The sequence below is a fragment of the Myotis daubentonii genome, chromosome 11 (assembly GCF_963259705.1).
Source record: "Myotis daubentonii chromosome 11, mMyoDau2.1, whole genome shotgun sequence".
Taxonomy (NCBI): Eukaryota; Metazoa; Chordata; class Mammalia; order Chiroptera; family Vespertilionidae; genus Myotis; species Myotis daubentonii.
In genome coordinates, this window is record NC_081850.1 from 54428345 (window position 1) to 54443722 (window position 15378).

General features: G+C 39.9%; 1 protein-coding gene across 4 annotated transcripts in view; it reads left to right on the forward strand.

The window, feature by feature from the left end:
• Positions 1 to 15378, forward strand: part of DCAF10 (DDB1 and CUL4 associated factor 10) — a 60668-nt gene that overhangs the window by 13264 nt on the left and 32026 nt on the right. For all 4 annotated transcript variants that reach the window (XM_059657376.1, XM_059657375.1, XM_059657374.1 and 1 more), the window contains exon 2: positions 36 to 149. In XM_059657376.1, the coding sequence (XP_059513359.1) occupies positions 36 to 149 (114 nt within the window). The remainder of the gene's footprint in view (positions 1 to 35; positions 150 to 15378) is intronic.

Genomic DNA, 15378 nt, shown 5'->3' on the forward strand with positions numbered 1-15378 from the left:
AAACTAAACAAAAGAAATGTGTCATTTGCTTTCAGGTCAGTGCTGACGGTTGCTTGTGAACAGACTGAAGTTCTGCTTTTTGACCCTATATCATCAAAGCACATAAAAACACTTTCTGAAGCCCATGAAGACTGTGTAAATAATATCAGGTTAGTATTATAGTGAAAAAGTGAACTTTACTATTGTGACCCAAAATACTCTGTTTTGGAAGTTCGTGAAAATGTGTAATGCTTTTGTACAGCAGTGGTAGAGATACATATTTGTGAATTGTGAATCTTATCCCTTGTGAAACTGATCCCTTTAATTACAAAACTTATTAACTATTTTGGATTAGAATCTTTCTGAAATGCATTTTTTACTTCCACATGATTTTCTTTTTCTCTTCGTATATTAGGATCATCATTATGAACCTCAGCCAGTATTATAATAGTCTTGTAATGCCTTTAGGCTATGGCAGTACTGTTACTTAGCCTGTCTCACCACCAGCCCCCAAATTCAAAGTATTGAGGAGAAAAAGCACATATGCACAGAGAACTTCTTTGTAGCATTGTTGGAAGCTTCTTAAATTCTCAGTAATGTGGGAAATAGATAACAGTTTGGTGGATTAATATGCAGTCATTAAAATGATGGTCCCAAAGACTACATATCAACATAGATAAGTGCTTGGGATAATATAGATTAAAATCATGATGTAAACTGTACAAATGTGACACGATGCAGAAGAAAAAAGATTAGAAGGAAATACTTTAAAATGCTAGCAGTGGATGAGTTAGAATGTATGGATTATGAGTAATTTTATAAACTTTATGTAGAGATTATATTATTTTTTAAATTATTACTTTTAATTTAAAAAAAAGAACTGTTGAAATTACTTCTAGTCAAGATGAACTACTGAGTTTTAAGGTAACACTGATGTTCCAAACACATAGAACAAAAGATTAAGTAGCACAAAAGATATACCCAGGCTGTGAAACAATACACATCTTTGTGGGCCAGAAATTGAACACAGACACAAAATTGCTACAAGTGTTTAAACCATAAGCCCACTGGGTTTGTCTGGCATTGACATGCAGTCGTTTGGCTCCTGTCAGGAATCAAAAGTGCTAAAAGTGCTTCATGTGAGGCAGAAACCAGAACTACTACATGAAGCCAGGGGTTTTGTTGTAATGTATATCCCATTTGTGAAAGGCTGAAAAAAGGAAAAAGCTATTAACTACCGGGGCTATAGTTTTAGTTGATAAAGACACAGACTCATGACCAGAAATTGATGAAGCCATTACTGAGTCAGTGGTTGAATAGATGTGATAGCTCCAATATCATCATGAAACTGCAGGCCTTAATATCATTATAAGGTCTAGTTGTCGATTAGGGGTCTAGTAATCCAAGTGGGGCCAACTATAAAACCATTAAATAGGTAGAGAGAAAAAACAAAAAAACAACCTTTTACTACTCAAAATGTGCCTACAACCCAAATCGCAAAACTCATGAAGACATCTAATATTAATACCATACCAAAATCAGCGACTAACACAGGCATTTTCTCTGGATGAAATTAATTTATGGAGTAGTCCAACAAAGACTTTATTTTTAAAAATAAATTATTTTATTTATTTTTATTTTTTTTGACTAGGTTATACATGCACGTGGTACAAAATTCAAAGGTACAAAAGGGTAAACAGTGAAAAGTAAGTCTATCTCCCACCTCTGTCCCCTAGCCACCCAGTTCCCCTCCCCAGAGGCAACCACTATTACCAATTTATTGCTATCTTTTCTGAGATAGTTTGTCCATATACAAGCATACACACACACACATACACTTTTATATAAATGGTAGCATTCTATACATACTATTATGTACCTTGGCTTTTTCACTTCAAAACATATTTAGAAATCATTCCATATTAGTATCCATGGGATGATATTATTTTTAACGGCTGCATAGTATTCCGTTGATTAGAAGAAACTTTAAAGCATTTTTAGGATGCTCAAAGAAATAAGTTAAGGGGTACTTTCTATTTTAAGGGAGCTCAAAAATTATGAAACAGAATAAATGAAACAAGAGCAGGTTAATGTGGAAATGAACCAATTAGAATTCTTTGTAGTTGGTATGTAAAACTCAGTAGATGGGATAAATATACCCTTTATACCATTGGTGATAGAATTAATGGGTTGGAAAATAGTACTAAAAATTTCATACAGAACACATAAAAAAGATACAAATATGAAAGAATAGTTAAAAGATATAGAGGATGAATTGAAAGACTCCAATAAATGTATAAGAATTACAAAGAAAGAAGATGCAGGGATTGGTGGAGAACTAATTTTTGAAGACAGAGGGGCACAGAGACAAAGAATTCTTATCATTCAAGAGGGACCTGAGTCCTTTCATCAAGAGTAAAATCTAGAATGTCAAGTAGGTTAAAGAAAAAAAAATCCACATCTAGATAGGTTGTGGTGAAACTAGAATATCAAAGATAAAGAGAGCATCGTAAAAGTCACCAAAGTTAGAAGCCAGATAACCTACAGAGGTATGATAAACTAACAGAAAGTTTCTCATCAGCAACAATTGATGCTAGAAGGAAATGGAATATCTTAAAAAATACTAAAGCAATACCATGTTATATCCAGGTAAACTGTTATTTTAGAGTGAAGAATTTTAATTAGATGAAACAATAAGTGTTATTAATTATTAATAGCAGAAAGATAATTAGGGGTTTTTTGGGGGTGCATTTAAAACAAAATTAAAGTTCTAGAGTAGCACTATCCAATAAAATTGTAATTCTGGTCACATAAGTAATTTTCTAGTTGCATTAAAAAAGGAATATTTAAAATTAAATTTTAATAATACATTTTAGATAACCCAGTATGTCTAAACTATTATTTCAGCATGTAATCAGTATAAAATATATTGTATATTTAGGGTACATCTATTTCAGACTGGCTACATATCAAGGACTCAAAAGCCACACGTGGCTAATGGCTACCAAATTGAATAATGTAGTTCTAGAGAGTAACAAAAACCAGGTTGTACGTATAGGAGGGGTTTTGTTCAGTGGGAAGATATACTATGATAAGGTCTCTGTCATGTTCAGGAGGAGATAGAAAAATAAAGTAAATTCAGAACAACGTATCATTAAATACATATGATGAAAAACTAAAAGTAACTAAAGTAATAGAAGTACAGTTTACTGTTTCCAAACCAGCTGGAGAGGGGAAAAGGGAATATTGAAGACAGGAAAAGTGATGATAATAATAATAATTAATGATAAAGCAAATGAAATATAAATAGAAAAAAGAAGTAGAAATAGTTCCAAATATATGTATAGTTCACAGTAGGTATAAATGGATTGATCTTTATTAAAAGACACAGAGACCAACCAATTTGAATGAAAAACAAAATCATTTATATATTCTCTATAGAGATACCAAAAATAAGACTGCCCAGAAATGGAAAAAGAAAACTGATGTAGGTTATTATTGGACAGATGGAATACCAAAGTCTTTAATAAAAAATGCAACAGTACATATTAAGAAAAGGAAAAATCCATCAGGAAGATATATATAATCATGAACTTGTATGCAACTTGAAGTATAAAAACCAAAGATGGAATGATAAGGAATTCTAAATCTATTAGAGGCCCGGTGCACAGATTCATGTACCAGTGGGGTCCCTTGGCCTGGCCTGCAGGGATCGGGCCGAAACCGGCTCTCTGACATCTCCCGAGGGGTTCCAGATTGTGAGAGGGTGGTTCTCGGGTGACGCACCCTGGAATTGGGTTCCCTCCTCTCTGGTTCTAGATGCATCACCCAAGAACCGCAGCTGCCAAGCTGTATTGGGCATCTGCCTCCTGGTGGTCAGTGCGCGTCATAGCTACTGGCCAGTCAGCTGGTCGCTTTAGGCTTTTATATAGTATACTAGGGGCCCGGTGCACGAAATTCGTGCACTGGGTGTGTGTGGGGGGGGGGGAGTGTCCCTCAGCCCAGCCTGCCCCCTCTCACATACTGGGAGCCCTCAGGCGTTGACCCCCATCACCCTCCAATCGCAGGATCGGCCCCTTGCCCAGGCCTGACGCCTCTGGCTGAGGCGTCCCGCCTGGGCAGCGGGGACTCGCAGCTGCAGCGGCCCCGCGATCGTGGGCTCCGCTTTAGGCCCAGGCAAGGGACCCTTAGCTCCTGGGACTGCCAGCTTCGACCGTGCCCAGCCCCCATCGCTGGCTCCACCCCTACTTCCTGCTATCACTGGCCAGGGCGGAAAAGGCACCTGATTCTCCGATCATGGCTGGGGGGCAGGGCAAAGGTGGCCCCAGGGCCGCCTTTGCCCTGCCCCCCAGCTCTTAGCTCCCCCCTGGGTTTCCGATCACTGTCAGTGGCAGGGGGCTTCTTCCTGCTTTCCCTTTCGCCTCCCTGCATTGTGCCTACATATGCAAATTAACCGCCATCTTGTTGGCAGTTAACTGCCAATCTTAGTTGGCAGTTAACTGCCAATCTTAGTTGGCAGTTAATTTGCATATAGCCCTGATTAGCCAATGAAAAGGGTAGCTCATACGCCAATTACCATTTTTCTCTTTTATTAGTGTTGATATAGATAGTCATAGTGAGATATTTTACTACTAGGATCCCTTGACCTGGCCTGCGCCCTCTCACAATCTGGTACCCCCCGGGAGATGTCAGAGGCCTGCTGCACGTATTCATCTGTGCACCGGCCCTCTAGCATGCATATAAGATCTTTGGTTAATCTCTCCCCGCCTGCCCTCGTCCCTCTGAGATTCATCAATCTGTTCCATGTTTCCATGCCTGTGCATTGAGCATCTGGCCCCTGGTGGTCAGTGTGTGTCATAGCTACTGGTCGAATGGTCACTTAGGCTTTTATATATATAGATAGTTGCATCCAAAACTAGTAAATTAAGCAGATAAAAATGAGGCTATGAAAGATAAACTAGAAACGCTGGGTAAAATTTTAACTATTGTCTGGCTGGCATGTCTCGGTGGTTGAGTGTCAACCTGTGAACCAGGAGGTCACGGTTTGATTCCAAGTCAGGGTCATGCCGGTTGCAGGCTCAATCCCCAGTGTGGGTGAGGGCGTGCAGTAGGCAGCCGAGCAATGATTCTCTCTCATCATTGATGTTTCTATCTCTCCTCCTTTCCTCTCTGAAATCAATTATAAATATATTTTTAAAAATTTAAATATAGCCCTAACCGGTTTGGCTCAGTGGATAGAGCATGGGCCTATGGACTCAAGGGTCCCAGGTTCAATTCTGGTCAAGGGCATGTACCTTGGTTGCAGGCACATCCCCAGTGGGGAGTGTGCAAGAGGCAGCTGATCGATGTTTCTCTCTCATCGATGTTTCTAACTCTCTATCCCTCTCCCATCCTCTCTGTAAAAAAATCAATAAAATATATATTTTTAAAAATTTAAAATATATATATTTAATCCTCTTTAATTCTCACTTGAGGATTTTTTTTAATTGATTTTTTAGAGAGAGGAAGGGGAAGAGAAAGAGAAAGAGAAACATCAATGTGAGAGAGAAGCATGGATCCGTTGTCTCCCACACTCACCCGACTAAGAATCGAACCCACAACCGAAGGATTTGTATGCATGCATATAGGCATGACCAATGGACACGGGGCACTTGGGGGTAGGGGAGGCCAGGGGAATGTCAAGGGGGGTGGGAAGGAAACATATGTAATACTCTTGGTAATACTTTAAGCAATAATTAAAAAAAAAAGAATTGAACCCACAACTTAATATGTGCCCTGATCAGGAATTGTACCTGCAACCTTTTGGTGTACAGGATGATGTTCCAACCAACTGAGCCACCGGGCCAGAGCAAAATAAATAAATAAATATATATATATATATATATATATATATATATATATATATATATACTTAAAAAAATATATATGTATATATATATATATACACATATATATATAAAATATATATTATTGATTTTTTTACAGAGAGGAGGGGAGAGGGATAGAGAGTTAGAAACATCAGTGAGAGAGAAACATCGATCAGCCGCCTTCTGCACACCCCCTGCTGGGGATGTGCCCGCAACCAAGGTACATGCCCTTGACTGGAATTGAAAGTGGGACCCTTGAGTCCGCAGGCCAACACTCTATCCACTGAGCCAAACCAGCTAGGGCTAAATATATATATATGTTTAATGTACACTTGAGCTGATAGGAAAGAAAGGAATCCTAGGGCCAAAATGAAGTTGAAGCAGGAATACGATGAAGTAAATAGATATTCAAGATGTCTTTTACCATGGAGGCTTTAGCAAAATGCTGGTGACCTTGAGCTTCTGTTTTAACATGTATGAGGAGTACAGAGGACAGGAGAATAATTCTGTCAGTTGAAGCTGAGGAGTCTAGTAGAAAACTCTGCAGAAGGGTGGGACTTGAAAGGGTTATGCTTTTAGCAAAATAGTGATCTAGAAATAAATCACATTGTTCATCTAAACCAGTGATGGCAAACCTATGACGCGTGTCAGAGGTGACACGCAACTCATTTTTTTGGTTGATTTTTCTTTGTTAAATGGCATTTAAATATATAAAATAAATATCAAAAATATAAGCCTTTGTTTTACTATGGTTGCAAATATCAAAAAATTTCTATATGTGACACGGCACCAGAGTTTAGCTGACACACCAAGCTCAAAAGGTTCGCCATCACTGATCTAAACTGTGGCACTGGGTAGAGGGGTGTCAGAAAATCTGGATTTCTAACTACAAGCCAGCCTTCATGCATGTGTGGGGCCTAAATTCACACTACCATGTGGTCCAAAAATAAATGCAAATATTCTCTGGAGGAGAGAACTCAATATCATAAAGAAGTCATTTCTTCCCAAATTAATCTATAAATTTAGTGCAGTTTTAATAAAAATATCAAGTTTTTATAACTTTATTTTAAAATTCATATTGAACAGCAAAGACCAAGAATATCTGAGACTGTTTTGAAGAAGACTTAAGATGGTAGGAGTACTCACCTCTCCAGATATCAAACATAGTCTTAGGACAGGGATAGATTAAGTGACTAATGGAACAAAATAGTGTTTCCAGATATTTAACATATGACAGCAGGGGCATTATAAATCACTGTGGGGGTGGGAGGATGGAAAACAGAGAACTGGTTATATATATGAAAAAATAAAATAAAATTAGATTTTTATCTCATACCATAACTAAAAGTTACTGCCAGTTAGATTAAAGACCTAATTATAGAAGAAAACCTTTAAAACGTTAGAAGAAATATAGAATATATTTATACTCTAAGTATAAGAAAGGATTTTTTTAAATACACAAAATCCATAAACCATTAAGGATTAAAAGTTCAACTGCATTAAAATTTAAAACTTCCTTATAACCAAAGACATAAGAATGTGAGAAGACAAGCTATAGGCTAGTGGGAGAAGATGTTTTTAATGCACATAACTAAAAAATAGCTAAGTATCCAGAATATATAAGGCAATTATTCTGGAACAAAATTGACAGAGAATCGCATAAGAGAAACTAAAATAAGCAATAAATATGGAAAGATTTTCAAGCTTACTAGTTACCATGGAAATGCAAATAAAAATAGCAGTGAAGAAATACCAAAGATGTTGAGAAATAGGAACTCTTAGATATTATTGATGGAGTATAAATTGGTAAAATTACTTTGAAGAGCAATTTTGCAACATCAGGTAAAATTGAAGATCAATTTTTAAAAATAAGTTATAGCACATGTGAGCAAGGAGATATGTTAAGAAGGTTCATTATAGCATTATTAGTATTAGAAGTTGGAAATAAATCTGCAAGAGGAAGGTCAACTCTGGTATACTTATACAATGGAATACTATACATCCGTTAAAACGAAAAGAATCAGCATGTGAGATACATGTCAGAAATTTGAGGTTGAGCCAGAAAAGCAGCTGTAGAATGAGCTGTATGTACAGTGTGATACCATTTATATAAAGTTTGAAAATATACAGACACAAGCTTGATGAGGGCATGTATTTCTCTGTTTGTTCTCTGCTTTATCCCCAGCACCTAGAACTATGCCTAGCTCATAGTGGGTGCTCATTAAGTATTTAAAGAATAGCATGCAAAACAATATTATCAATTGTTTATAGCTACATACTTATGAATTCATGGTATTAAAAATTGTGTGGGGAGTAACAACAAATTTTGGATAGTGGTTCCCTCTGGAGAGGGAGGGAGGGGAATGGGTTTGGGGAGGGATATACAGGGTACTTCAACTGTGTTTGTAATGTTTTTAAAAATCTGAATGATACAAAATGTTAAAATTTGATAAAGCTGGGTGGTGAGTATCACAGGTGTTTGTTATATTCTTCATACATTTCTCTATGTTTCTAATATTTCACAATTTAAAATTTTATTACCTCAAAAAGAAAAGACGTATACCAAGTTGTTTGCCCCTACTCAAAATGGCTCTGACTAATCTGCTATTAGAATTTGTGTTCCTTATTAACATCAGCTCTCATTTGCTGCTATCAATGTGCCTGCCCTAGTACCCCACACCTACAAATTTGAATTTGCCTCTTATCTGTTGGTTAGAAAAAAACAGATTTTGAAGCTTTTTTTAGAAGTAATATAACTTTAGAGTTTTGAGTAAGGATTTGGGAAGTCGTTGGCATGAGCGTAAGTGTGTATTACTTAATACTAACTTCCATTTTTTGAGACCTTACTATGTGCCAAACCTTTTGTGAATTACTTTTCATACATAATATGTTTAATTCTCATGGTATCCTGATGTGAGACAGATATTGTACCCATTTTAAGGAATGAAGAAACTGCAACCCAGATAAAGAGACTTGCCCAAGGTATATAATATACACTGAGTGGCCAGATTATTATGGCCACCTAACATTTGTAGGCAAATTAGCTATAATTTCACGCTGAAGTTGCTAGAGGGTCAGACCATTATAAATAGGGAAGCAAGTTGTTTACCACGAGAGTAGAAGTGATTTTTTTCTGAAGATATGGGTAAACAACACGATTTAATAGCCTTTGAATGTGGTAGATACACACACACACACACACACACACACACACACAGCCAGATTATTATGACCACCCAATCAGTACTTCGTTGGGCCACCTTTTGCCTTCAGTACTGCGGCGATTCTTCTTGGTGTTGACTCCATGAGATGTTGAAAGGTGATGCGAGGAATCTGACACCATGCCTGATGAATAGCACTGTCCAGTTCTGTGAAATTTGATGGTTGTGGAACCAGCTGCCAGATGGCTCTTTTAACTTCGTCCCACAAATGCTCAATTGGATTGAGATCTGGTGATTGTGGGGGCTACCTAAGCAAGGTAAAGTCTCCCTCATGTTCCTGAATCCACTTCTGCACAATACAAGCACCGTGGCATGGCGCATTGTCTTGTTGGAAGAAGCCATCTCCATTGGGATACGCCATCAATATGATAGGATGAACTTGATCAGCAACAATACATAGGTATGTTGTGTTATTCAGACGTTGTTCCACACGAATTAAAGGGCCCACATCATGCCAGGAAAACATGCCCCAAACCATAATACTGCCCCCACCAGCTTGAAGGGTTCTACTCATGCATGTGGGGTGCATGCTTTCATGCTGTTTCTGCCAAATTCTCACTCTGCCATCTGCATGATGCAACTGGAAACGTGATTCATCGGACCACATGACTTTTTTCCAATGCTCGACTGTCCAATCCTTGTGTTCCTGTGCAAATTGGAGACGTTTTATCTTGATAACTGCAGACAGCAAAGGTGTTCGAACAGGCCTTTGCCTTCCATATCCCACACCATACAGTGTACGGCTAATTTGCCTACAAATGTTAGGTGTTCATAATAATCTGGCCACTCAGTGTGTGTGTGTGTGTGTGTGTGTGTGTGTGTGTGTGTGTGTGTGTATCTCCCACGTTCAAAGGCTGTTAAATCGTGTTGTTTACCCATATCTTCAGAAAAAAATCACTTCTGTCGTGGTAAACAACCTGCTTCCCTATTTATAGTGGTCTGGCCCTCTAGCAACTTCAGCGTGAAATTATAGCTAATTTGCCTACAAACATCAGGTGGTCATCATAATCTGGCCACTCAGTGAGTGGTAAAGCTGGAATTCATATTCAGTTCCATTAGACCTATGCTATTCAGAGATGAGGGCATGCACATACTTAGTAATGTCTTCTAGTTTATTTTGTAGTTTTGAGGTTTGCTTATCTTATAAATAAAAATGTTGATAATTGTGGAGAGCATTTTCTGTTGCTTCATATTTAGGGGAAGTATGTAATTTAAATTCTTAAGCCCCTTGTGTAGGCTTCCTTGTAATTCATGAGGACTCTGGATATAGATTTACAAGTCCATTTAATAATCAAGTTCCCCCAATTATGTGGTTACAGGGGGAACTGAGGTTATCATAAGAATGTTTACTTCATGATATAGCAGTTAAAAAACTAGAACCCATTTAAATATGCCAGAATCTACTTTTCTCTCCCATTGTCTGTTGGTCTTTTCCTGATTGTTATATTTCAAACAATATACTATAATTCAGTGCTTATCCCTGGGAACATGAAATTTCTTATCTTGCAACGGATGTAGAATTTCACAAAACCCTGAGAGTGATGTTTACTAGTAGAATTGATTACATATAAAATCATTGGAAAATGAGGATTTGATCGAGTTAAACTAGTTATCAATGAGAGAAAAGAAAATAACAGAAATGATGACATGATAGGTACTTTGAAAAATTATGTATCTCACATGACTAAGGAAAGGCCCTTGGGAAAAGTGATAAAGCCCTTGAATATTATACAGGAAATTAGCCTTTTTATGATTATAGTACAAAACTCAAGTATGAACTAAAGATGCAATATTCTGATGTCATAATTTCATTTTAAAGATTATGTAAAAAAAAACACACCAAACATTTAATTTATTCTTGTTCTAAGAATTTGCACATCCTATCTAATAAAAGAGAAACATGGTAATTAGCCGTACATCCGCTACCCTTCCCATTGGCTAATCAGGGTGATATGCAAATTAACTGCCAGCCAAGATGGCGGCCGACAGCAAGGCAGCTTAAAGCTAACATGAGGCTTGCTTGCTTCAGTGACGGAGGACTCCAACGTTCCCCGCCTGCCTTGCCGGCCTCTGAGCTTGCAGTTTGAAACATTGTTACAAATATAGAAGCTAAACAAAACCCCAGAAACCTGCTTTCAGCTGGCCGGGATCTCAGAGCTGGAGTTGAAACAGTGTTTCGATTATAAAACCCAAACAAACCAGATACCTGCTTTCAGCAGCCAAGCCTCAGAGCTAAAGCTGGCCCAGAATAAAAAAGAAAAAAAAAGAAAAAAAGGAGCGGTTGGGAGCTTCAGTCACCCGCCAGCCTGAAAACAGCCCTCAGCCCCTCACCCAGACTGGCCAGGCACCCCAGTGGGGACCCCGACCCTGAAGGGGGTGTGACCAGCTGCAAACAGCCATCATCCCCTCATCCAGGCTGGGGACCCCCACCCTGATCCAGGACACCCTTCAGGGCAAACCAGCCGGCCCCCACCCGTGCACCAGGCCTCTATCCTATATAGTAAAAGGGTAATATGCCTCCCAGCACCGGGATCAGCGGAGCCGCAAGGCCTCCCGGCACCGGGATCAGTGTGACGGGGCAGTGCCCAAACCCCCTGATTGCCCTGCGGCTCTGTGTGTGACAGTGGGTGGGGCCACAACCTCCCTATCCGCCCTGCTCTGTTTGTGACAGGGGAAGGCACCCCAACCCCCTGATCAGCCCTGCTCTGTGCCTGATAAGGGGGAGCTCCCCAACCCCCTGATTGCCCTGCGGCTCTGTGTGTGACAGGGTGCGGCGCCCCAACCCCCCCCCCCCACGGGCCCTGCTCTGTGTGTGATGGGGTAGAGCCATAACCTCCCCATCGGCCCTGCCCTGAGTGTGAGAGTGGGGGCGCCCCAACCCCCTGATCGGCCCTGTTCTGTGGGTGATAGAGGGCGGCGCCCCAACCCCCCCCACGGGCCCTGCTCTGTGTGTGATGGGGTAGAGCCATAACCTCCCCATCGGCCCTGCCCTGAGTGTGACAGTGGCGGTGCCCCAACCCCCTGATCGGCCCTGCTCTGTGTGTGACAGGGGGCAGTGCCCCAACTCCCCTATCGGCCCTACTCTGTGAGTGACAGGGGGAGCTCCTCAACCCCCTGATCAGCCCTGCTCTGCACATGACGGGGGAGCTCCCCAACCCCCTGATTGACCCTGCTCTGTGTGTGACAGGGTACGGAGCCCCAAGCCCCCTGATGGGCCCTGCTCTGTGAGTGACAGGGGGTGGCGCTGCAACCTCCCCATCGACCCTGCCTTGAGTGTGACAGGGGGCGGTGCCCCAACCCCCCAATTGGCCCTACCCTGAGTATGACTAGGGGTGGCGCCCCGGCGCCCCAACTCCCCAATCGGCCCTGCTCTGAGCCTGACCAGGGGCTGCACCTAGGGATTGGGCCTGCCCTCTGCCACCGGGAGCAGGCCTAAGCCAGCAGGTCGTTATCTCCCGAGGGGTCCCAGAGTGCGAGAGGGCACAGGCTGGGCTGAGGGACCCCCCTACCCCCCGAGTGCACAAATTTTTGTGCACCGGGCCTCTAGTCTATAATAATAAGAGCCTAATATGCTAATTAGACCAGATGTCCTTTCGGACGTCATTCCTTCTGGACAAAGCCACAGCAGGCAGGGGCTGAGGCAGACGCAGCAGAGGCCCCGGCTGCAGCCCCAAGCTGTGGTGGCGGCAGGCAGGGGCCAAGGTACAGGCGGCTGCCGCAGCAGTGGGGGCCAAGGTCCTTGCACGAATTTTGTGCATCGGACCTCTAGTAATTAAATAAATGTAAGAAAGCCTTATTTCCATGATTTTTAGTTACTTTTAGATAACTACTCAACACTTTCTTTCCCTTGTACAATGGAATGTTGGTTCCTGTTTAAGAAAACTCAATTTCAATTACTGTCATTTTTTACCAGTTATCTTCTGATAATGAAGACCTCAATTTACCTATATGTCAATTTATCAAGAGTTATTATAGTCATATGTTGGGGTTTGATGGGTACATACAGAGAAGTTCTATTATTCAGAAACTCACAGATTTCAGTGTGTGTGTGAAGGAGTGTCTCCTGTTTATTAGGGACTATGGAGTTAAAAACATATTATAATTATTAACTAATTAGGCTAGACTGAGTTTTCATTTGAGAGGATTGGACCAGAACTCCAAAAACTTGTCTAAAACTTTACATTCACTGCATCTGCTTACTTTGGGGTAAGAACTGTAGATAATTTAACCAGTCTCCTACTCTACATTTTTCTATAATTTATCTACTTTCTTTACCAATCATTCTCTAATACCAAATTTTTAAAAAATTGATTTTAGAGAGGAAGGTGGGGGGAGGAGAGAAAGAGAAACATTGGTTTGTTGTTCCATTTATTTATGCATTCATTGGTTGATTCCTGACCAGGGATTAAACCCATAACCTTTTTGGGGACAACACTCTAATCAACTGAGCTATCCGGCCAGGGAGCTATCCAGCTGGGGATCTAATACCAAAATTTGTTGTTGTTGTTAATCCTCACCTGAGGAAATTTTTTGAGAGGATATTCATTGATTTTTAGACAGAATGAAAGGGAGGGGGAGAGACAGAGAGAGAGAAATATTGATGTGAGAGCGAAACTGATTGGTTGCCTCTTGCACACTCCCGGACTGCGATCGTGGATGGAGCCTACAACTGAGGTGCATTGTGCCCATGACTGGAATTGAAAACAGGACCCTTCAGTCGGCAGGCCAGTGATCTAACCGTAGAGCAACCTGCTAGGGCTCTAATACCAAAATTTTTAACAGGTAATACTTTGAGGCAAAAAAATGAGAAAACTAAAGGCAAAGTATTGAAGTTTTCATCAAGGTAGATTTATTCAATTCAAAATTATTAGCTTTTGTTTTAAGATTATATTCATTCTTGGTTTTAAAATATGCTTTCATGTAACAATGGTAATTTTTTCAATAACCTTATTGACAAAAATTTAAAACCTGATTACTCACTTTATTTTTTATGAAAATCCAAGAGTTTTGGAACCTAGCTAACTCAGAGATCTTTCTGAAATTCTTATTTAATTATGTCACTATCTTGCTTTAAATCCTTCAGGGTAGACTACTGTGACCTACAGCAATATAATACCACTGGGGTTTTCAATCCATATGTGCATTATTTTCTCTAGATTAAACAAAATACCTTATTCATATTTTTTCCCTAAATTTTCAAATGTATAAAGATACTCTTATGATGATCAATTTATTTTAAAAGTTTGACTGACTTTCAGTAGCCTTTTATCATTATATTTTTTGCAATTATATAATTCCTATCATGTGTGGAACACATGAAAATGCCTCATCAGTAAAGATAAAACTATAAGGGGAAAATTTGATTTGATAATAATTAAAATTTTTTGCCGAAACCGGTTTGGCTCAGTGGATAGAGCCTCGGCCTGCGGACTGAAAGGTCCCAGGTTCGATTCCAGTCAAGGGCATGTACCTGGGTTGCGGGCACATCCCTGGTAGGAGATGTGCAGGAGGCAGCTGATCGATGTTTCTCTCTCATTGATGTTTCTAACTCTCTATCTCTCTCCCTTCCTCTCTGTAAAAAATCAATAAAATATATATTTTTTAAAAAAATGTTGATACAGTAAGAAAACATATAAACCACATTGAAAGATAGAAATATATGTAGAAAATATATTTAATACACTGTATTTGAAAAATTAAGATATATAATTGTTACCATGAAGAGATTTTATCACTCAATAATAAAAATAATACTGCAAAAGGAAAATCAGTAAGGAACATTGATAGCAATTCACAAAAGAAATATAATCTTCCAATTAATATGAAAAAAGTTCATCTTTACTAAAAAGAAAAGTTTTAACCTAAAACAAAATGATTTTTGCCCAGTTGGTGTGGTTCAATGGTTGAGCATCAACCTATGAACCAGGATGTCAGGGTTTGATTCCTGGTCAGGGCACATGCCCACATGGTTAAATTATCTACAGTGGGCTACCAGTACATCTCCAGTAGGGGGCGTGCAGGAGGCTCAATGATTCTCATTGTTTTTTTTTTGTTTTTGTTTTTTGTTTTTTTTAAATTAAATCTTTATTGTTCAGATTATTACATTTGTTCCTTTTTTTTCCCCCCCCATAACTCCCCTCCTCCCAGTTCCCGCCCCACCCTCCGCCCTCACTCCCCACCCACTGTCCTCATCCATAGGTGCACGATTTTTGTCCAGTCTCTTCCCACATCTCCCACACCCCTTTCCCCCCCAAGAATAGTCAGTCCATTCCCTTTCTATGTCCCTGATTCTATTATCAACAGTTCATTCT